At 62.6% G+C, this 22,107-nt stretch overlaps 2 protein-coding genes across 4 annotated transcripts in view; one reads left to right on the top strand and one right to left on the bottom strand.

Moving 5' to 3' along the window:
• SORCS2 (sortilin related VPS10 domain containing receptor 2) overlaps nt 1-22,107 on the top strand; it is a 136,990-nt gene that overhangs the window by 60,415 nt on the left and 54,468 nt on the right. The window lies entirely within an intron of this gene.
• PSAPL1 (prosaposin like 1) lies at nt 6,335-8,406 on the bottom strand. The gene has a single exon (XM_012931151.2). The coding sequence runs from the start codon at nt 8,402-8,404 to the stop codon at nt 6,833-6,835; it is 1,572 nt and encodes a 523-aa protein (XP_012786605.2). The 5' UTR covers nt 8,405-8,406; the 3' UTR covers nt 6,335-6,832.

A 22,107-nucleotide genomic window follows, 5' to 3' on the forward strand; every position in this document is an offset into this window, starting at 1 on the left:
TGGTGTACATGCTGCCATGCCAGGCTGGGCATGCAAGCATGGCCGATAGCTGATGCCCAAACGCACAGACCCTGAACAGTGGGCAGTGCTGAGAGTTTGCAGCCATGGTTCAATGGGAAAGCAGAGGAGGTGACCCCGAAAGCCAGGAACCTTGGAGAGTCAGCCTCACAGCCCGGGCTAGTAATGGGCACTGTGTGGCATCCTGTGTCCAGGCTGCCCCTGGTGGAGGGTTTGTATCCTGCCACTTCCAGGCCTGGTGCTTGGCTGCTCTCCTGGGCGACTAGGGCTGGTCTGTAGAGGGAGCCACTACCGCCCTTGGAGCTCCGCCCGCACAGCACAGCACAGCACAGCCCAGCCCTCATGGCCTCTGTGTCCGCAGCAGGCGCTGGGGCCTTTGCCTGCCCTCCAGCGTCCACTGGGCTCAGCGGCATCTGCGTTCTCACGCCCGCCGTCTCTCTTGTTTGCTCTCTCATCACCATGGAGACCTGAGTTTGATTTAAACAAGACACAGAGCAGAGTAGGATGCAAAGCTTTTGTAAATAATTCCTGGTGGATCAGCCATTGGAGGAGGTCAGGCTCTGAGATAGGCAGGGGTTAACTGAGCGGTCAGGAGATCCCTAGGGCCCCAGTTCTGCTGCCGCCCCATGCACCTGACCTTGCCCGGGTTCTGGCTCAGGGCCCTGACACCCATCCCTGCCCTGTGTACTGGACTTGCCCGGGTTCTGGCTCAGGGCCCTGACACCCATCCCTGCCCTGTGTACTGGACTTGCCCGGGTTCTGGCTCAGGGCCCTGACACCTGACCACATGAGCCTCCGTCCTTCTCGACCTCCCCTTCCCTCTCTTTCTAGCCTTTCCTTCCCACCCAACCATCTACCCACCTGCTCACCCACACCCCCACCCAGCCATCTACCCACCCGCTCACCCACACCCCCACCCGGCCGTCTACCCACCCGCTCACCCACACCCCCACCCGGCCATCTACCCACCCGCTCACCCACACCCCCACCCGGCCGTCTACCCACCCGCTCACCCACACCCCCACCCGGCCGTCTACCCACCCGCTCACCCACATCCCCACCCGGCCGTCTACCCACCCGCTCACCCACACCCCCACCCGGCCATCTACCCACCCGCTCACCCACACCTCCACCCAACCATCTACCCACCCGCTCACCCACACCCCCGCCCGGCCATCTACCCACCCGCTCACCCACACCCCCGCCCGGCCATCTACCCACCCGCTCACCCACACCCCCGCCCGGCCGTCTACCCACCCGCTCACCCACACCTCCACCCAACCATCTACCCACCCGCTCACCCACACCCCCGCCCGGCCATCTACCCACCCGCTCACCCACACCCCCGCCCGGCCGTCTACCCACCCGCTCACCCACACCCCCGCCCGGCCGTCTACCCACCTGCTCACCCACACCCCCGCCCGGCCATCTACCCACCCGCTCACCCACACCCCCGCCCGGCCGTCTACCCACCCGCTCACCCACACCTCCACCCAACCATCTACCCACCCGCTCACCCACACGCCCGCCCGGCCATCTACCCACCCGCTCACCCACACCCCCGCCTGGCCATCTACCCATCCGCTCACCCACACCCCCGCCTGGCCATCTACCCACCCGCTCACCCACACGCCCGCCCGGCCATCTACACCCGCTCACCCACATGCCCGCCCGGCCATCTACACCCGCTCACCCACACCCCCACCAAGCTATCTGTCCACTCTCTGTTGCTTCTTCCCTGCATGTTCCTGGCTCTGCCCTGCCCTTGTTGGTTGCTGCCTCCCATCTCCCCATCAACCATCTGGTCTTCAGGTCCTGGGCTGGAGTAAGCTCTGGTAACTGACACTCAGGACCCCAAGCTTTGTGGGGGATACACAGACAAGGAGACAGCCGGTGACCGTGCTGTGTAGTCCATAATGTGACGAGGCTGAGGGAACCAACTTCTGACACAGGAGGCATGATCAGGGCAGCCTGCCTGGAGGAAGACTGATTTGGTGTCTTCCATGCTGTTCCTTCCTCATGCTACCTACCCCACCCCACCCCAGCCTACCCAGTCCAGCTACCCCTTCACAGCTCAGCCCCAGCCTCGCCTGCCACCCCTGCTCCCTGGTGACCCTGGGAGCTGGCCCTGCAGACTCCTGAGCTGTGACATAGTCCGTGACCATCCTCAGAGTTTGGGGAACTGTAAAATACATGAAAACCACGCCCTGTGTCCAGCCTGCCATCAGAGTTTAAGGCTGTTCATAGCAGATTCATACTCACAGTGGTCTCTTCAAGAAACAAATGTGTATGCTGTGTCTGTGTGTGGCGCCCCAGAGGAATGAAGCTTAGATGTTTCTAAAGCTCCTTCCTATTTGTACAAATGGTTTTTTCAGTAAAGATTGATTTTGATGTTTAAAAGGCCTGGAGACAGAGAGAGGTCCTCCATTTACCGTTTCACTCTACGTATGGCTACCACGGCCAGAGCAGGGCCAGGCAGAAGGCAGACCCATCCAGCCCCCCAGCGAGGGGGCAGCTTCCCTGAGCCTGACAATGCCGCAGTGCTCACAGGCACAATGAGGCTAAAGCGCCAAGGCTTGTTAGGGGAAAGACACTTCTTACAGGAGGGAGAGAGGCCGGAATCAAAGCGGGGACAGGGACGACACTGCAGGCGCCGCGGCTAATGGGCTTCACAGCAGGTGCTCTGGGGCGAGGGCTGGTGGTGGGATTTTGAAGTTGCCCCGTGTCAGGCTGTCTGGCTGCCGTCAGATCTGCACATGGCTTCTAAGGAAAGGCTTTTTATTAATTTTTTTTAAGCTTGTGATTTCTTTTTTTGGCTTCCCCAATTAGCCCTTTTCCAGTCTGCTGCCTCGAGGTCGCAGCTGAAGGAAGAGAGACAGGATTGCGGAGAAGCTGTGCAGGTTGCTTCTCTCGGCTTCCAGTTAACCCTTCACTGGCTCTGCCTCACTCCCACGTGGAGGGCGATGCCCGAGCCCTGGGGCCATCTTCCGCTGCCCTCCCAGGGGCGTTCGTGGGGAGCTGGGTGGGAAGTGGAGCTGCTGTCTGGCACTGAGTTCCGGGGTGCTGGCCTTGCAGGCGGCCTGACACTGGCCCCACAGGGTTGTGTTTAATGCCGTGCAGTGTGCCCAGCCTGCCTCTGCTTCCACAGGTGGGGCTGTTCTGGGTTTCCTGTGTGCACAGGTCCCCTCACCTCTGGCCACCTCTCAGAAGAGGCCCCTGCGTCCTGGACACTGACAATGGGCAGGTGGCTATGGCAGGACTGGCTGGGAGGGACAGTGTCTGGAGGTTCTGGGTTCAGAACCTCAGGTACAGGAAGGCTGTGCGGGGCTGGGTGGGCACCTGCTTGTTTTTCCATCGGAGGGAGGCCTCTGACCGTGCCGGGCCAGTCATTGCCCAGTATTCAGGGGTCTACTCTGGCTGGGCCCATCTGTGTGTGTGGCGAGGCATGACTGGTCCTGGGGCAGGGCTCTGGGCAGGAGTAGAAGCTGGTCAGGCAGAGGGGGCAGGTGCGGTGGAGGAGGTGGCAGGGATTTGCCTTGGGGATTTGGTGGCACCCAGCCAGGCTGGCATGCGGGGCACGGTGGCATCCCAGCACTGCCCTCATGATGACCACGGTGCCAGCAGCTCCGGAGGTAAGGTCAGCATCCGCTGGGCTCTCGCAGCCTGGAGGCCAGGCTCCGCCCGAGCTGCACTCCTCCTGGGTTTCCTGACGTTCTGTCTGCATCTGTGTCTCCAGGTTTGGGGAGGAAGGAAGCAGCGGGCTGAGGGAGGCGGCGCTGAGGCTGGGCAGGGCAGGGACAGCATCTGGGAGGGCACTTCCCCCTGCTGGCCTTTGGGGGCAGGCTCAGCACTGTGTGTTTCCTGCTGCTCATGCCATACACACACACACACACACACTCATGGGGACATGACCTGCATGGGGACACACATGGAACACACACAAGATGACACATACTCACACACAGGGACTCCCCTCCCCAAACTCGGCTGTCAGAGCCAGCCTGCTTGCTTCATTAAAGCTGCACTCCTCCCTGAGCCTGTTCCTCTGGTAGGGGCCCGGGGGGCAGCGCAGGCAGCCTGGCTCTGACTTCTGTTAAGTAACAGCTCTTGCCTGAGCCCGTGTAGAAGCCATGTGTGCAGGGCGAGTGGTGTTCAGAGCTGGGGCTGGGGGCACCCCCAGCCCTCCTCCTGAGCCGGCGTGGGCGTTGTGGGATTGTGGGGCTGGATGCCCAGCTCTGCCCAGTCCCCATAACCCCGGGCTGGCTGGGCTGTCTTAGCCAGTGGTTAGAAGAGACCTGCTCCCTCCCAGGGTCAGCCAAGGCAGAGCTGGCAGCCACCGGAGGGGTCCAGGCAGTGACTGGGTCCTGTTCTTCCTAAGTGTACCCCTTGACCCTGGACCCCACTCCTGTTTTTGCTGGCCCCAGGTCCCTTGCAGGGCCCGTGGCAGACACAGAGAGCACAGGAATGGTGCCTGACCCCAGAGGGCTCCCGGAGGTTGCGGGCCTGGGCGGGCTGGGAGGGGCCATTCTTGGTGATTAGGAGGTGAACAGGAGGAGGAGGAGGAGGAGCGTGGACAATTAGTGGATGGTGAAAGGTGTCCATCCTGCTCTCAGTGCCTGCATTGCTGGGCACCTACCAGGCACTCCCACCTGCTCTGCCCGCTTTGGGCACTGTGGGCTGGAGACGTCTGCACATGAACCATGCTCCTCCCCCTCTGCCTGCTTTCCTGTCTGTCTGGCTTCTGGGTTTGCCGGGCACTTGACCAGGTTCATGGTGGCCACGAAGGACCTATGGGTGGCCTGAATATGGATGTGGGGCAAACACCTTCAGGCTGGCGAACCTGGGTTTGCTGGAGAGGGGACAGGATGTAGAGGAGCTGTGGGCAGGGTAGGTTGCGCCCAGGCTGGCAGGTCTGTCCTGCTTGGGGGGTGGCCAGCCCCACCCGCTGCCCTTCCAGATTGTACCAGAAGTCCTGAGCTACCCCGACTCCAAAGAAAACCTGAAACCCCGAAGGAACAGGGCTGGACTCTGCCTCTGGCTCAAGGCTCCTCCCCCTTGGAGCCACACGCTCCAGGCTGGAGCCCAGGCCCCGGCCACTGCCCCAGGATGGTACCCAAGTCATGGCCAGAACGTGTGCGACAGGAGAGGTGGGGAGGGGTGTGTGCCCATCTGCCTGGGTCAACCGGCTCTGAGACAAAGCCTTCTGGCCCACCCACGCAGGGTGCTACCTCCATGGGGTCCTGTGCTCTGTCTGCTGGGAGGGCTGTCCCAGATCCCTCGGGCTGGCTGCTGCCTGGGCTGGACAGACCTGCTCTGCCGTCCCTGCCTCTGCCAGAAACCTGCCCCAGTGCCCCCTGGCTCTTGCACTGTGTGGGAGGCAGCCAAGGGCTGGAAGGGGGTGCTCCTGGGGCCCGTGTGTGTGTGTTGCTGGGACCCAGGGCTCCACCAGCCCCAGGAGGCGGGCTGGGCACTGCCAGGTATGCTGTTTCATGGCCAGGATGAGGGGTGTGTGTGTGAGCAGCTGGCACTGGGCTGGGGTGCTCTTTGGAGACCCTGCTGTGGTAGCTTTGGACTAGGGAAGGGCCTGGGGGCAGGAGTGGCGTCTCAGGGTTGAGGGTCCTAGCAAGGAAGCCCAGCAGCAGTGGGGAACCTCCGAGGTGACGCCTGGGGAGGCTGGGTGGTTTCTGGGTAGAGTGTGGCAGCTCTGAGGCCTCTGTTTCCTGTCACCTGGAGTTACCCTCCCACGCCAGTCATGTCTCGCCCCAGGCACCTCGTAGGTTGCGTGGTCTTCAGACCATTCTGACACAGGCACTAGGGGCCAGCCAATGTGAGGAGTCAGTAAACTTGGACTGGGAGTGTCTGTGGGCCCAGGCTGATGGCTGGGAGCCAGGAGCTGAGCTGTGGTCTCTTGGCAAGAGCCCTCCATCCCCACTGTGCACCGAGCCAGGCTTGGGAGGATCTCCCCGGCAGGCCTGCCCCCCCAGTCACCCATGATGTGGGGGGGCTCACCCATGATGTGGCGGGGCTCACACATGTGTAGCCCCTGAGCCTGCGCTGGCGCAAGATTACAGCAGGCGTCACACTCGGGGCCTCCCCACAGAAAGACCACACTGCATGAGGGGTGGCCATAGCCAGCACCTACAGCGGACTGGGTCTCAGGGGACTCGTGGGGAGGCTGGGTGGCGCAGCCTCTCATTAAGGAAAAGCAAGGCAGACACAGCTGGGAGAACCCAGTTTGTAAGTGCTGGTACCAGGAAGTGCGAGGGGAGGGGCGGTCCCAGTGGCTTCTGGAGACATCCCCACTGTCCTGGGAGGCACACGCGCGCCTCCTATTCTACAGATGGAAAAGCTGAGGTTCTGGCTGTCCTAGTCCCCCACCCCATCCCCTGGGTTATCCCCAAGGCTCCCATGGGCACCTGACTGCTCCGTGTCAGGGCCCCGAGTCTGTGTGGCAGTTAGGTGGGATTCGGGGTGCCCCCAGGGTGGGCTGAAACAGTCCAGGCCTGCTCTGAAGCCTGAACCCCGGAAAAGTGTGGAGGTACCCACATCCTAGTGCACCTCAGGATGGGGTGGGTGGCAGCCTGGGGACCCCAAGGGATGGAGCTCTGAGCTCTCGGTCCAGCGGTGTGAAGATGCCCGAAGGTTTCTGTGTTGGAGTTCAAGAGGCTGTCTTGGCTGGGGTGCATGTGGGCACGATCCTGGCCTCCAAAGGCAGGAGCGGCAAAGCTGCGCGGCCCATGCATCCGACGGAGCAGAGATCTTCAGGTTGGAGCCTCAGGTTCTCATCTGTGAAATGGGTACGGGGTCCATGGTCCTAGGGGTCCCTGTGCATGCTGGGCTTTGGGTGCTTCCCCACATAGAGGGGCGCCTTCCTCCACACAAGGCGCTTGCAGTGCCCTGTGGCATTGCACATTTCTGCTGCCTCAAGGCTCCTGCACCAAAAGCGCGGGCCCAGCACACACTGGTCGGTGCCCAGCAGCGGGGCGCTGGGGGTATGGCAGGCTCCCAGCTGGTTGCACACGGCCACGGGGTCCATGACGGCCTTGAGGCTCTGCAGGAAGACGGGCTGGTACTGGGTGACGAAGCGGTTGCACTGCAATGTGTAGGGCAGTGGCAGGATGCTGCAGCCGCCCTTGAAGGCCATGAGGATGTCACGCCGCGTGCTCCGCAGCTCCAGGTTCTGAGCGCTCACTCTCAGCAGCTGCCTGCACTCCCTGCAGAAGCTGCCCTGGCCCCCCTCCTCCTCGTCCTCTCTGCGTGGTGACAGGGACAGGGTGGCTCGGGCCCACCTGCGTCGGGTGCACAGCCGGATGGCTGTACATACCCTCTCCGGGGTGATTCCGGCCACCAGCTGCACCAGGGAGGGGCTGTAGTTGTCCACGAAGGTGACACACTGCTGGACCATGGAGGTGGGCAGGAGGAGGCACATCCGCTCCAGGGCGTGCCTGATGGCGACCTCAGTGCTGTTGGATAGGAGCCAGTGGTCCAGCTCTTGGACCACGTCCTGGCATACCTCACAGGTCAGGCCAGCGGCCATCTGCACCTCGCTCTTCCTGCTGGGCAGCACCAGCTCCAGAGAGGGATCCCCTTGAGCCAGTGGTGACGGGGCAGGTCCGCTCAGGTCCTCGCAAAAGCCCCCAGTTTGGCAGACAGCCCGTGGTGGTAGGAGCTTCAGGGTCTGCTCAGCAGGGATGAGGACCTGGTGGAGGTAGTTCCGGCACAGGGGCCCCAGGCCAGGACCCAGGGGCTCACACTGCCCCGGGGCGTCCACCTCTGCCAGTGACAGGTTGGCCCTGAGTGTGTCCCGCAGCTGGGAGACCAGCTGGATGCAGTCTTGGCACACGATGCCCCCACGTACCTGTGGTGGGTGGAAGCTGAGAGCTCCATTGGCCAGGAATGGAGCCACCAGCTCGGCTGCTGCTTTCTTGGGGAACGGCCCCGGGGCAGCCAGGTGCCTCTGCAGTGGCTCACAGAGGACGAGCCCAGCACACACCTGTGCCGCTGCAGCCGGGGCCCCGTCGAGCATGCTCAGGACAGCCGAGCTGTGGGTCTTCACCGTATGCTTGCACCTGGCTGAGGACTCCCGGCTGCGAAGCCACTCACAGGTTTTTGTCATCGAAGCCAGGATGTCAGTCCCTGTGACCTCGGGTTCCAGCCCGCCGGTGGTGGCAGCCACCACAGCCTGACACACAGTACAAGGCAGAGACTTGGCCAAGGGCTTGTTCCAGACGGTGCTACGGCAGTGTCCCACGGCCCCGCAGCTGACTGCTGTCTGCAGGTCCCGGCACCACACGGCAGAGCCCTGGGCACACTGCGGGGAGCCCACAATGGGGCTGCCCATGGCAGCCGTCAGCAGGCTGGGCAGGAGGAGCAGGGCACAGAGCATGCTGCTCGGGGACCCAGCAACTTGGCTGCAGTGCCCGCAGGAGCTGGGCTGCTGCTATAAACCCGACTGCTGCCCAGGCAGGATGCCCCGCCTCCCGGTTCCTCCAGTTCCTCCCTCCCTCCTGGCCCCCGTCCCATCCCCCACCCAGTCCGCCTGCCAGCACCGCCCTGCCTGCTCTTGCACTGCATGAAGTCTTCATGGATCTTCAAAGCCTGCCAAGCAGCTAGCTGTCAGTCAGCTCCCAGGCCCTTCCCCAGGAACTGCTTCTGGACCCTTTGCCTGGGGCCCTGGTCCTCCCTGGGCTGTAGGGAAGTCTGGGGTACCCTGCCTGTCCCTCCCTGTCCGCTGGGAGGGTTCTGCTGTCACCCCCATTTCCTTTCTCTGCCGCAGGAGCGGGTGAACACAGACTCAGAGCTGTGAGTTCCTAACTCGGCCCTCCCAGTTAGGAGGGCCCCCTACTTTCTGAGCAGATCCTGAGGCTGGTCGACTGGTGGGCTGTGCCGTGCAGGGGAGGGGGGCTCAGGCAGCTGTGAAGGTCAAGTTCCCAGCCCCACCAGTGTCTTTGTTGGGGACCACTCCCATCGCAGCGAGCGTGGGCTGGTCACGAGTGGGTGGCATGTCAGGCATTTGTTCCTTCCCATGTCACTTGTTTCTTTATTCTCCTTCCTTAGAGTTTGAATTGGTTGTTGGGCAAGAGCTGCTGGGCCGCGACGGGCAGGTGTCTGCGGCAGCTGCATGCCACGGGTGCTGGGAGAGTCCGGATCGGCCTCGCCTCTACCCGCTGCTATGGGGCCCTCCCGGTGGGAGGGGACGGGATGGATGGGGGCCCCACTGGCTCCCCCAGAATCTCCTGCATGCCTGGGAGGGTGTGAACCATGTGTGTGGGTGTTCTCGGGCAGTCCCCATTCGTTTCTCTGTGTGTCCAGCAGGAGTATGTGGCCAGCCATGTATGTGGCCAGACAGAGAATTGGGGTGTCTGACCTCTTGGGAGCCTTCCAGACACTTTGGTTCTTGGGACCTGGTCAGGGGCCAGCAGTGGGTCTGGGTTGCCCAGCTGCTCTCCATTTCCCGCGCGCGGGTGGGGCTCTGGCAGGGTCCCTCCCACACACTGACTGCCTACCTGCCTGCTGTCAGCACGGGCTGTCAAACCCACGTACCTCCCCCTTGGGTGCTGGCCCCGTGGTGGGAATGGAGGACCACGGCCTGCTGGGAGCCCCCTCCTCGTCCTTCCAGCATGCTGCCCTGGGCGTCCCCCCTGCCTGCTGGTCTCCCAGGCCAGCACCCTCCTTGTCCCCTCCACAGCAAGTGAAACCCTCTGTCTCCTGGTAGCTTTGGTTTGGGGTGGGGTGTTCTGACCCGGGTACCCCTGGGTTGCACGGGAACCCCCTGCCCCAGCTGCCTGCTCATATCCCCAGTGGCCTGTTTCGGGTTCCTGGTCCCCACTTCTCACACTTGGGGTTTGCTGGAACAGCTGTCTTATCATCAGAGATCGCATGGGAGCTGCCCAGCGTGGGCAGGGCAGGGCCTGGGAGGTTGCTTCCCTGGATTCACCAGCCCAGAGCCCGGGCATCTACAGTCTTCCTTCAGCACCCCTCTCCCTCCTGGGAAGGGCTGGGGCGACAGTCCCTGCAACTGGGGCCTCCCTGGCCTGAGCTTGGGCGTGTCTGAAGGGCTGCTGGTGGGGGAGGGGGAGGGGTCTGCACATCCTGCTGGGACTTGGGGTGAAGCCGGATGCTCAGGTTTTCTATCAGGGCCAGGAGACGACTGCATTTTATTTTAATTCCTCTTTTCTAGAAAGATCTGAAAAAGTTAGAGGGAGAGAGACAAATATTCCGTCCACTGGCTCACTCCGCAGATGGCTATGATGGCTGGGAAAGGACCAGTTCCAAGCTGGAGCCTTCCCAGGGTTCCCCCTGTGAGTGGTCAGGGGCCTAAGCACAGGGGCCATTGTCCACTGCTTTCCCAGGCACTTAGGCAGGGAGCTGGATCAGCAGTGGAGTAGCCAGGACTCGAACCGGTACCCATGTGGGATGCCAGCATCACATGTGGCGTCTTCGTCGGCTACCCCACGGCGCCGGCCCCTGAGCTGTATTTCTAACCTGGAAAGGAAGGTGAGGCTGTGTTGGGGACTCTGCCCGGTGTGCCATGCCGTCCCCAGCCCTGCTGTCTACCCATCTCACACAGCTGTGTGTGTGCCACTCGTCTGTTCTTAACCCCTGGGGACAGGCTGGCCCTGTGCCCCAGGTCCTTCCCCTAACCCAGCAGGAGTTGGAATGTCCAGCCACACACTTCTCCAAGGCCCCCACTGCCCTCCCAGGTCCAGCTCATGTGCTGCGTCCCTCCCGCTGCCCGTGATGGTCGTCCCCAAGTCTGTCCAACCCCGCCTCTGCATACCCCTGTGGAGCCTGGGCCAAGTGTGCTGTGTGACATCCCCCAGCTGGGGGCTGCTGGCGTGTGCCACACCCTGGGGCAGGGAGGCTTGCCCCCACAGCAGCGGGCTCCGCTCGCAGGGCCAGAGCCTTTCCCTATCGGTCAGCAGGGGACACGTGCGGATCAGCCAGCATCCTCTGCCCCCTTGCCCTTCCTCTCCTGTCATCTCCATTTTCAGAAGACGCCTGTGTCTTTTCATCGCTGTGACTGAAGTCATTTCGCATGATGCTTAGTATGTCGCAAACTGTTGCTGTCTGTTGTTTGTGTTGCCCCTCCTAGGGGTGAGGGCGGTGGGAGCTGGCCGCAGCTCCACAACCCATCCTCCTGGTCTGTGAGCCTTTCTGCGGGTTCTGCCACAACATTTGGTGTTGGCTAACCTTGTGCCCTTGAGATGCCCCTGTACCCTGGGAGGCTGCTCTCAGGTGCTCCTGTGGCCGCTGTCTGGGTGCTGGCCGTGTTGCCCCCTGCCCTGTGAGCAGAGCCGTGACTGCTTCCCTGCTGGCTGACAGTAAAAGAGGAAGGCAGGAGGCAAGATCACACATGTCGGGTGTGTGTTCGTGTGTAGCAACACAGCTGTTTTCACAGCATACCCGAGGCCGGTCACTTCCACAGGCAGGAGTGTGACTTGGTACACAGGTTAGGGCCCTGCAGCCATCTCAATCCAGGGGGCTGGCAAGACAGGATGGGGTGAGAGTGTGGGGCAGGGCCAGCCATGATCACCCACAGATCTGTCCCCTCCCAACAGCCCCACGCTGGTGACAAACTCCCAACGCTCTGAAGGCCTCCGTAGCCACATCTGAGCGGGCACGCGCCCATTCTGGGGTGGACCAGGAGTGCGGACAGGAGTCTCCAGCAGGCAGACCCATGCCAGCTCTCTGCCTTCCAGTGTGTGTGATGCGTCTGCCCGGGGGGGAAGTTGGGCCCCCATGGACCTCCTGGATGCCCCTCCCTGGCTGAGGCCTGAAACAGGTATTGCAAAACGCTGTCTCCTGGCACCGTCAGCTGAAATGGCTGCCAACTGTAGTTTTCTCGCTCTCACTCTCCTGATGGGGTAAAATTTGAATATAGCAGAAGGCCTGCCTCTAGGTGTGGTGCTGTGGCAGTGGCGGCTTCCACGTGTGCTGGATTGACAGGCTGACGTGGAGCCCTTGGGTTGCCGTGGGCCACTCGACGGTGGGAGCAAACAGGGCTTCCTACCCGTGTCCTTGAGTGTGTGGAACCCACCAGAGTGTTCTTGCATCTGTGCTGGCTTGTTCCCGTTCCGTGAGCACCCTGCCTCCCAGGCCGTCTGGCTGGGGGAGTCTAGGATGGGGGCGTGGTCACAAGGCAAGGTGTTTATCCACGTGGGTGAATGCTGGCTGGTTTCCAGCTGGGATTGTGCAAACATTGCTGGAGAACAGGGTGTGGCTGACAGAATCTCCACCCCCCCCACTGCTCAGGTAGGGGCAGGGTTGCTGGGCATGTGGGTTATGGTTCTGAGCAGGCCCCCAAGACTGCCCAAGGTGGGCGCTCTCACTGCACTGCCACCCCAGCCAGGGCCCTGGTGCTGGGTGCTCCTGGCGGCTGGCTCTACCTCGTCCTCTAGAGGAAGTGCCCGCCAGCCTTCATTCGCCATCCTTACGCTCACAGACCACAGCACTTACCCAAGTTCTGTTCTCCACAGCGATCCGTTTGTAAGGAACTGTCTGTGGGAGCAACTCGCTGTTCTGCCTGTGTCAAGTCAAGGCTGGCCTCGGGGCAGTGAAGGGAGGATGGCAGGGGCTGCTTGGCTGGTGGGAGCCCTGGCCTGCGGGTTGCTCCCAGGGGTACTGAGTGAGGAGGGGGCCAGAGTGCTCCCTCCTTCTCTTGCGCCAACTTGCTGGGTGCGTGGGTGGGAAGGCATTGCCCCATGGGCAGTGCTGCCCACTGGTGGGCCCTGGGAGGCTGACCCCAGCCCCAGCCTGTGGCCTGCCCACTCTGTGTGCCAGGCCAGCTTGTTTGTCCTCACACCTGTCACGGCCCACACATTCCCTGGCCCCTCTGTCCTTCTCTCTGCCCTTTTGGGCTCTTCCCAATCCTGTACCCCTCCCCCTCCCCAGCTCTCATCACCTCCTGTACAGGTGCGTGGTGGTTCCTAGGCCCTGCTGGGAGCTGGCTGTTGGAGGAAGAAGCAGACAAGGGAAAAGTGTGGGAGGCCTGGAGAATCAAGAGTGATGGGGAGGGACTGGGGACATGACAGGAGACAGGTGCACCCTCAGTGCCGTGGCATGGTGCTGTGGGCACAGCCTGGGACGAAGGGGCATCGGGGGTACAGGAATGGAGGTGACCATGCATTGTCTTCGATGCCATGGGACAGTGCTGTGGGCACAGCCTGGGATGAGGGGGCCAGGCATTGCCCTTGGTGTCATGGGACGGTACTGTGGGCACACCCTGGGATGAGGGGGTCATGCATTGCCCTTGGTGCCGTGGGCACACCCTGGGATGAAGGGGCTATGCATTGCCCTCAGTGCAGCATGAGGCTGACCCTGAGCCCAGTCATGCTGTGTGTGTGTGTGTGTGTTGAGGGGGAAGAGTGGGATGGGACATTTAGTGCTTCTGGAAGGAGAGGTGGGATGCCAGGTGGTGCATGGTGAAGCCAGGGTCCTGAAATTCCTTTGGGAGTGTACACCACCCGTCCAGGAGCCTGGGCAGTGAAGGCCAGCTCCGCTGTGAGAAGGGAGGCAGGCACACCCACTGGCAGGTACGTGCTGCTCTCAGGTCAAATCGTAAGAGGGGAGGACCCCGTGAGCTGCATGGCCCTGGTGCAGAGGCCTGGGCTCACAGGAACCAGGGGCTTTGGGCTCAGTGGTTGGGGAGTCTTCAGGATGCGCCCTGGAGCCCTCAGGGTCTCAGCAAAGTGCCAGCGCCGGGGTGTCCCTGTCCCCTCCCTCCTTTGTCCCTAGCTTCCACCTTCTCTGAAGGCTCCTGGGAGGCCATCTGCCAGGGCCAGGGCCAGGGCCAGGGCGTGTCGCTGGCCCAGGCAGGCTGTGCTGTCAGATCTTCATATTACTGATTGCACCTGGCGCACCTGGCACAGCTCTCGGACAGGTAGAGTAGGGCGTCCCAGCCCCCAGGGAGGGGCACGGCTGGGAGCTGGGCCACGGCTTCCTGTGTGGGCGGAAGGCAGAAATGAAGCAGACGCAGGTGCTGGCGGCTGCTCCTGGCTCAGCCTGCCTGTTCGTCATGCCTGGGTTCGCTAGTTGTTGGCCAAGCATCTGCCAGGGCTGATTGTGGGGGCTGTGAGGTTCCTGCACTCCCAGAGTTTGTGCCTGATTGGGCACGGTGTTGGGGAGGGGGCAGGAATGCCCAGTGAGTGCAGTGTCATGCAGAAAGGGAAGAGTGAGACAGGGTGAGGTAGGACAGGAGCTGGGAAGGCCCCGGTGAGTGCTAGCGTGGAGCGAGCCAGCTGGGTGTCTGGGTGTGCTCCTGGCTGGGCGAGATGAGCCGGGCTGGAGGGAGCCAGGTCAGACACCACCACCGGGGCCAGGACTCAGGCCCTCGCTCAGGGCAGGGACTCTGAGGAGGTGGCCGCAGGGATCCTGGGCCTGGTGGCAGTGGGCAACATCTAACCACCTTCCCCGCCACTGCTCCACGCCTCCTCCCCTGAAGGCCCCCAGCCACACAGAGCTGCATGCCTGAGTTCCTTGGGGCCCTTCTGTCTCCTGGGAAGTTCATGGGCAAAGCTCCTGAGGCCAGGCAGGGGGCAGGGGGAATCTGGAGATGCCTGAGCCGTGCCCGCCTTCCACCCTGCTGTCCCTGATACAGCATAGAGCAGCCCGTGGGCTGTGTGACGTCACAGCCTTGTCTGTCCACAGCAAGGGTCTGGAGGTCCTGGGATAGATGGGGGTGGAGCCTTGCTCTGCCCAGTTGCATTGGGGGCTGGACAGGATGGTCTTGGAGGCCCCCCTGCCAGGCCTGGACTCCTGGACAGGAAGAAGACAGCAGGGATCCATCTCCCAGGACCCTGGTCCTTACTGGGGCTTCAGGGAGGAGGCTGTGGGGAGAAGCCCCTCTCTGGGGACTTGTGGGCAGGCAGACCAGGTAACAGCCACCTGCACCCTGGAGCTGCCCCAGCCCAGCCACTAGGGCCTCGTCCTGGCTGTGGGTTCCCTGTGTAACCCCTGGGGGACCTGCATGGGGATCTGACGGAGAGTGAGTGAACGGGGCCGAGATGAGGGAGGGAGCGCCAGGCCCCGGAAGGCCATGGGAGCCGGCTGCAGCCCACCACCCTGTGCCTGACCTCTGGCACTGTCATCCCTCTGTCCCCAGTGCCTGGTCGCTGACCTGCCACTCTGTGCCTTGGTGTGCACCTGTGAAATGGGTGCCCACAGTGGCCGGCTCAGCAGCTTTCAGAGCCTGGAACAAGTTCCCACATGTCGAGGGCCTGGGTGGCTCCAGGCAGGTGCCCACGCTGGGGGTTGCGTCAACCCAGCTGTCACAGCAGCACTTGCGCCCCGGGCCTCCAAACGACAGATGGACAGACAAGGTCCAGGTGTAGGCAGTGCTGGTTGGCCCCCGAGACCTCTCCCCCAGCAGCCCGGCTTTGCCTTACTCAGCATTGAAGGCCCCATGCCCATGCAAGGTGGGTGGTGTTCTGAGGCCTTGGGACTCAATCTGTACCTGCCTGAGTAGGTGCTCACCGACACTGTGGCCAACCGGTGAATGAATGAATGAATGGAGAATGGAGTTTTGCAAATGACTGCTTTCTCTCTGCTTGGTGACGTCACAGAGGCACCCGAGCACACAGGGCAGACCCTTGGTCAGGAGCAGCAGCAGCGCAGGCCCTGAGTGTGCTGGCCTGCTGCTTGCAGCCGTGGAGCCCTCGGTCTCAGGCCCTGGGGGCTCATTCCCACTTTGCCCCCCGTCTCGGGCATTGCTGCTAGGGCAGAGGTGTGCACCTCAGGTGTGGGAGAGGTAGAGGCCTCAGGCTCCTGGGGCTGCCGGGCCCTGCTCTCTGGCGTCCCTGCTGGGGGCCTGGCATTTGCAGCAGGAGCGAGGTAACTTGGTGTCATGCAGCGGGTGTGCGCATGGGGCCGAGACCCTGCTTCCTGGAGACTGCCTGCCTGGAGCCCAGTTCCAGCCTGTCACCCCCGTGTACATCAGCTTTGTTCCAGAAAAGGGACATGCAGAGACCTGGGGCAGAGACACTGGGCCCCCAGGGAGCTGTGACTTCCAGTGCACACCGCGAGCTGACAGATGTGGGCCATGGCCGGGGCGGGCCTTGTACCCCCATCAGAGATGGCAGTGGCACCAGGGCCACATTTTCTGCTTGAGTTGATCTGCTCTTCTGGCCTCTGCTGAGGTGGTGGAGGAGGGGGGACAGGGGACAGAGACCTCAGTTGGCCCTGGCATTCCTGCCGGCACAGACCCCACGCGGCAAGAGGTGGGGACATGACTCCTCATCCCCACTACCTCGTCTGGCCTCACTGCCTCCCAGCCCTGAATGCCACCGCAGGGACAGGTGCCGGTGACCTTGGACTCCACTCCTGAGCCCGGGGCAGATGTTGAAGCCCCAGCCATGCTGGTCCTCCCTGGGATGTGGTCTTGGGAACTCTGCGAGGGGAAGCTGGGGTTCCATGTGTGCAAGGCAGGGCTGGGGTCTGCACGGAAGCCCTCCCCCTCCTCTCCCACTGTCCTCTCCTGCGCACTCCCGCCTGGGGAGGCGCAGCGATGCTCGCTGGGACTGGAGGCAGGGTGAAAGTTCGCCCACAATGTCAGAGGAAATTAGAGTGAAGAGGATGTCGGGCCAGAGGAAGCAGCGGCTCAATCAGCTGTGCATTCTGTCCCCAAATTGAATTACTCATCATTTCCAAGTCCTTAATAAAATAATTACTACCTCTGCCGACAAGGGACTTGCTTGGGTCCCAGGAGGTGGGAGGAGCAGTCGGCGACAGGGCCTGGGCTGCCCTGGCCCCACCCTGCAGCCCGCCCGCACCAAGATCCTGCCCTCCCGCACCCCGTCTCCCGCCAGTCTGTTGCTGAGCCTCCTGTTGGACCTGGGCTGCCAGCTTGGCTGTGCCGCCCAAGTGGTCTCTGGAGAAGGAAGCAGACTTCCTTTGTCATGCCAAGCCATGCCATGTCCGTGTTATGTGTGTTCACAGCCCTGCCAATGGGCGATCCCCCACACGAAGCCCCCTACCCTCACTTAGTTCCTCACCACAACCTCCCGCCACTCTGGTCCTGCACAGCCCACGTGGGCCCCTGGGCGATGGCCACCAGGATTGTCTGGCAGCTCCTTCTGAACACATCATGCTGACCCCGCTGCCTGAGATGTCTGACTGTCCCCCATGCCTGGCTGGGACCCAGAGCCATGTGACTGCCCCGTGCGTCAGCCCCAGCCCCCGTGCAGCAGCTGGGCGTGGCTGGGGCTCCATGACTCCGTGCCAGGGTTGCCTGTCCCATGTCCCCCGTCTGAATACTTTATTTGGCTGCAGGGGCTCCAGGCCCTCATTTTGGGGAGAGGACCCAGTATGTCGCAGGTCATGCTGTTGGTGCTTGCCAAGCGCTTCCTTCAGGGACCAGAGGAAGTGTGACTCTGCTTATTGGGAGTCTGAGGGTGAGGCCTCGGGGGCCACTGGGGCAGTCTGATCTGCTTGTCAGAGACCCCGCTGCTCACCGTCCCTACTAGGGTGGGTGGCATCGAGGCTGGTAGGGGAATGTGAGGATTTATCTGGGGCAGGTGGGCAGGTGATTCCCTCAGCTGGAGTCTGGGATGCTATGGAGGGGAGTGGGAGAGTGGGAGAGGCAGCGTTGCTCCTGGCTGTGCGGCGCCATGCGTGGCAACAAGCGTTCACCGGGAACCAGGCGTCGCCTGCATGCCGATGGCCACCCCTGGGGTGGCAAGCACTGCTCAGCCATCACGCTGGCGCCGCCCCCCTGATGAGCGCCCCTGAGCTCCACCCCTGGGCCCATGGGCCACTAACTGTAGCCGTGGTGCTGGTTGGCTTGGCCACTCAGGGAATATGAGTTGAGCTGCAGTCCTGCCCTGGTCATGGGTGCCTAGGTGACCCGCTCCCAGCCCCTGTCTGCATAGTGAGGCCCCCAAGCCAGAAGGGCCAAGGGGACCCGGACAGCTGGCCTAGTAACTGGTGCCCTGCTGGCACTCCCCCAGAATGGCACTCCCCTCTGCTGGCACACCAGCAGAATGTACCAGAGTGGGGAGGATGCAGAGGGGGGGCATGAAGGGTACGGGGTGGGCGGGGTCTTTGGTGATGGGTGTTGAGAGGCGAGTAGGCAGCTATGTAGTGACTGTGGGCTGGCCAGGGGCATGGCAGTACAGGAAAGGATCCCGTGGGAAGCTGTGGGCCAGGCCTGTGGACCCTCCAGGGGATCTGTGCACCTGGGCAGGTTGGTACTACATCGGGAGCAGCCTGGTCTAGGGACAAATGCTGGGGTGGGCAGGTGTCGGTTCAGCACCCCAAGATGCTGCTGTCCCAGCGTGGGGCACCTGGGTGCAGGCCCTAGCTCCTGCTCCAGCCTCGTGTCTGCCTCTCAGTGAGAGATGGGAGGCAGGATGGCCTGGGCTGCGTCTCCTGGTCAGCTGGACCTGGTGGGAGTTGGCCTTGACCCAGCGAGTTCCAGCGAGTGGGGGACATGGAGAGCCCAGAGAGGTAGCGAGGGAGGGGAGGTAGGTGGCAGGGTCTTGTGTCCAGGAGCCCAGCCACACAATCTCCTCCTTGCTTCTGACTGAGGGCTGGGTAGCCCTGTGGCTGTCGTGGCCAGGCCTCCTCACCTGTCTGGATGGCAAGGATGGAGAAGTGCCCAGTGCACAAGGCCTAGAGGTGACACAGGGACAGGGGTATATGTGGATTTTGGTGGTCATGGGCACAGTGGTACACATGGGGTCTGGTGGTGACGTAGGGACAGGGGTATATGTGGATTCTGGTGGTCATGGGCACAGTGGTACACATGGGGTCTGGTGGTGACACAGGAACAGCCCTTCACGTTTCTGCTTGGGCAGTCGATGCCTCTGGGGACCATGGCTGGGAGCAGGCGTGGGTCACACAGGGGCCCGGGGGGGCCACGCACACAGGGTTCTGTCTCCCTGTTGTTGGATCTCCCACACGAGGTGAGCTTGCAGGTCTCTTTGCACTGTGAAGTCTGTGGTGGTCCCTTCTGTGCCAGCTCTGGCAGTGTGGGGTTGTATGTGGGTGTCTCCTTGTCATCACGTTGGGCTGGAGTCAGGTGGCACCAGTGTGCCTCCATGGGGGGTTGGCCTTCTGCGCAAGTCCCCGAGCCAGCTGCTCCTCACCGCTGGGAACTCTGCAGTGAGAAACCCCGAGGTCTGTGTTTGCCGAGTGGGGAGGGGTGTGTGGGATAGGAACACCAGCTTGTGGCCAAGGGGCTGCTCCACTTGCCCTGGGGGTTCTGCAGGCAGGCAGGCCAGCGCCAGGGAGCCTGTAGCCAGAGGGACTGCCCAGACACCCACCGGGACAGCGGCAACCCAACGTGGGGAGTTGGGGACCTACCTGTGTGTCCCAGGGCCCAGCTCCACCCCTGTGGGGCACTCCTGTCCTGGGGGTTGGTTGGGCAGGTGGCTCCCCCAGGTGGCGGCAGCAGGCACAGAGGTTCAGGACAGCCACAGAACCTTCCAACAGTTTGACAGGGAGAGACCCAGGGGCTATGGTGCGGGGATGGGCCTGGAACCCGGCTCATGTCCAGTCACAGAGGCTCTGCTGTCGTCCTGGAGATGGGCCAGGTGGGCTGGGCAGCGTTCTGGGAGAAGTCCCCTGTGGGGAGGCTGTGATGTGCTGGGGGAGGGGGAAAGGGGGGGTCCGGAGGCTGACAGGTTAGAGGCCTGGGGAAAGGGGAGCTCCCTCAGCCGACTGGGGGGGATTTTTCAAGTAAGGTCTGGGGGTGTTTGACAAACAGCGTGTTGGTAGGGCATAGCACCTCACCCCTGTGAAGTAAGGGCTTTGCCTGCATCCACTGTGTCCGAGTTCCAGGCCTGAGTGAGACACGTGTGTGCATGTGTGTGAATTGGCTAGCCCCTGAGTGTGTCTCAGTTCAGTGTGCAGGCCCCGGGCTCCCATGGAGCCTGGCACCCTGTGGCCCCTGTTAGCTGGATGGATAAACAGGTGGCAGAAGCCAGGGAGGGTCGGGTTTGGCGACGCAGCACCACCAGAGGTGGGGCAGGCCGTGGGAGCTCCCACTGCCCACTGGGACGGCCCCTTGGGCTGGTGCCTGCCTGTCCCTGCTTCAACCTCAGTGAGCTCTTATGCAGACTTCAAAACCCCATGCTTCAGCTGCTGCACAAATCTTTCCCTCACAAAGACCCCAGGCCAGCCCTGGTGGCAGAGGCCCCAGACCCTGCCTGCCTGCAGAGAGGCCGTGGCCCATGGGGCCCTCAGAGACCCTGCCCCCAGGAGTCCCTGGCTTGGCACTTGCTGTGTGCAGGCAGGCTGGGCCCAGATGAAAGACCCAGGTGGCTTGAGACTGAGGTCGGGGAAGCGTGACGCCAAGAAGTGGCCAGGAACGACCAGCGAGAGGGAAGGGTTGGGAGTGGGCCAGCGGGGGGCCTCCAGAGTGAGCCCAGGCTGCACGCACCTGCAGCGCTGCTTGCCTGCTGAGCTCAGCCAAGGCTGGAGCCAGCGCTGGAGCCGGGATCTCCGTCTGCACCTCCCACATGGGGACAGGGGCCCAGCACCCGGGCCGTCCTCTGCTGCCTTCCCAGGCGTGTTAGCAGGGAGCTGGACGGGGAGCAAGGCCCCGCTGGCCCGTGGGTGACAGATGCTGTCTCCGAGCCGTGGGAGAGGAACCTTGAGGGTTAGCAGCCTCGGCCTGCAGGCTTGGGGAGGGTAGCCTAGCCGTCCAGGGCTGCATCTCTGTGCCAGCCCCTTGGTCCTCTCCTGAGGGGCTCCGGGCACACCACCAGCAGGTCAGTCACTGGAGCCTAGCCTACCCCGACCTGCCTGCAGCTTACCACTCTGTCTTCTCTGGCATACACGGCTCCAGCGCTGTTCTCTGTCGTGCGGCTCCTTAGAGGACGGGGGCCTTGAACTCCAGGCTCAGCGCGAAGCGTCCCTGTCGCAGAGGTCCTTGTACCTGCACTCACTGAGCCCTGGCACCCCACAACGCAAGCCTCTCTGTGCATGCAGGGGAGGGTGGCTGCTTCAGGGCAGGGAGGCCTCTCAGTACCTGCCTGTGTCCTGTGAGGTCACCATTGCCTCTCCCGTGTCCTGTGTGTCCTGTGAGGTCACTGTCGCCTGTCCCGTGTCCTGACTGTGTCCTGTGAGGTCACTGTCGCCTCTCCCGTGTCCCGTGTGTCCTGTGAGGTCACTGTCGCCTGTCCCGTGCCCTGTGTGTCTCCTGTGGGGACACGTTCAGGGGATAGGAGTAGCGGTCACTGAGTTTCCGCATGGGACGCACTCTCAGTCCTGCCTCCTGGGGTGAGCGTGTGGTTGTGGCTCTCTGGGAGTGCCTCCCCACAGTGTTTTCCAGTCTGCTCTCCTCGGCACTTGGGGCCGCCCTGGTGGGCATGGCTCCCCTGTTGTCCCTTCTGCTGCCTGCCTCCCGCTCTGCCTGGTGGCCTTCCCTCGCCAAAGTCCAGCAGCTCTGGTGGGCAGAGAAGGATCATGAAGTTGGGAAGGTCTTTGCAGCAGCAGATGGCGATTTATTGGTGATGTCTGCCATGGTCTTGGGATGGAACCATGGGTGGTCTGCCATCTGGTGACCTCCCCACTCAGTCCTTCAGGTCTGGGCATCCTGTTTGGTTGGCACTGGAGGTTCTCCCACACACCCATCCACCATTCATCCATCCATTACTCACCATCCATCCCCACCCACCCACCTGTTCCTTCTTAATTCATTTAGCTGTCCATCCATCATCCACCCACCCATCCATTCATTGACTCATCCATCCAGTATCTGTTTATCCATCCTCCTCCCACCTGTCTGTCCGTCCCTCAGTAATTAACCAATGGCCACCTCCTGTGTGGTGGGCTGACATCCCAGCTTGGGAGCTGCCATTCATCACGTTGGCGTACAGGCAGATGGAGGGTGGTACCTTCAGCCCTGCCGTGTGGAGCTGCCTGGGGACTTGGCTTCCCACCCAGGAGCAGGGTGGCTGCATCCCAGGGTGGATGTTGGTCCTGCACACACTTCCCCAAGGAGCACCTCCCGGCCTGCAGAGCGCCCCTGGTAGCCTTCAAGCGCCGGTGGACTGAGGGTGAACAGCCGTCTCCACTAACAAGCCAGGTGTGCAGGCCACGCGGAAGGAAGGCAGCTGGGTCCCGGGCCCCTGCCGCTGGCCTAAG

The sequence above is a fragment of the Ochotona princeps genome, chromosome 11 (assembly GCF_030435755.1).
Source record: "Ochotona princeps isolate mOchPri1 chromosome 11, mOchPri1.hap1, whole genome shotgun sequence".
In the NCBI taxonomy this organism is placed as follows: Eukaryota; Metazoa; Chordata; class Mammalia; order Lagomorpha; family Ochotonidae; genus Ochotona; species Ochotona princeps.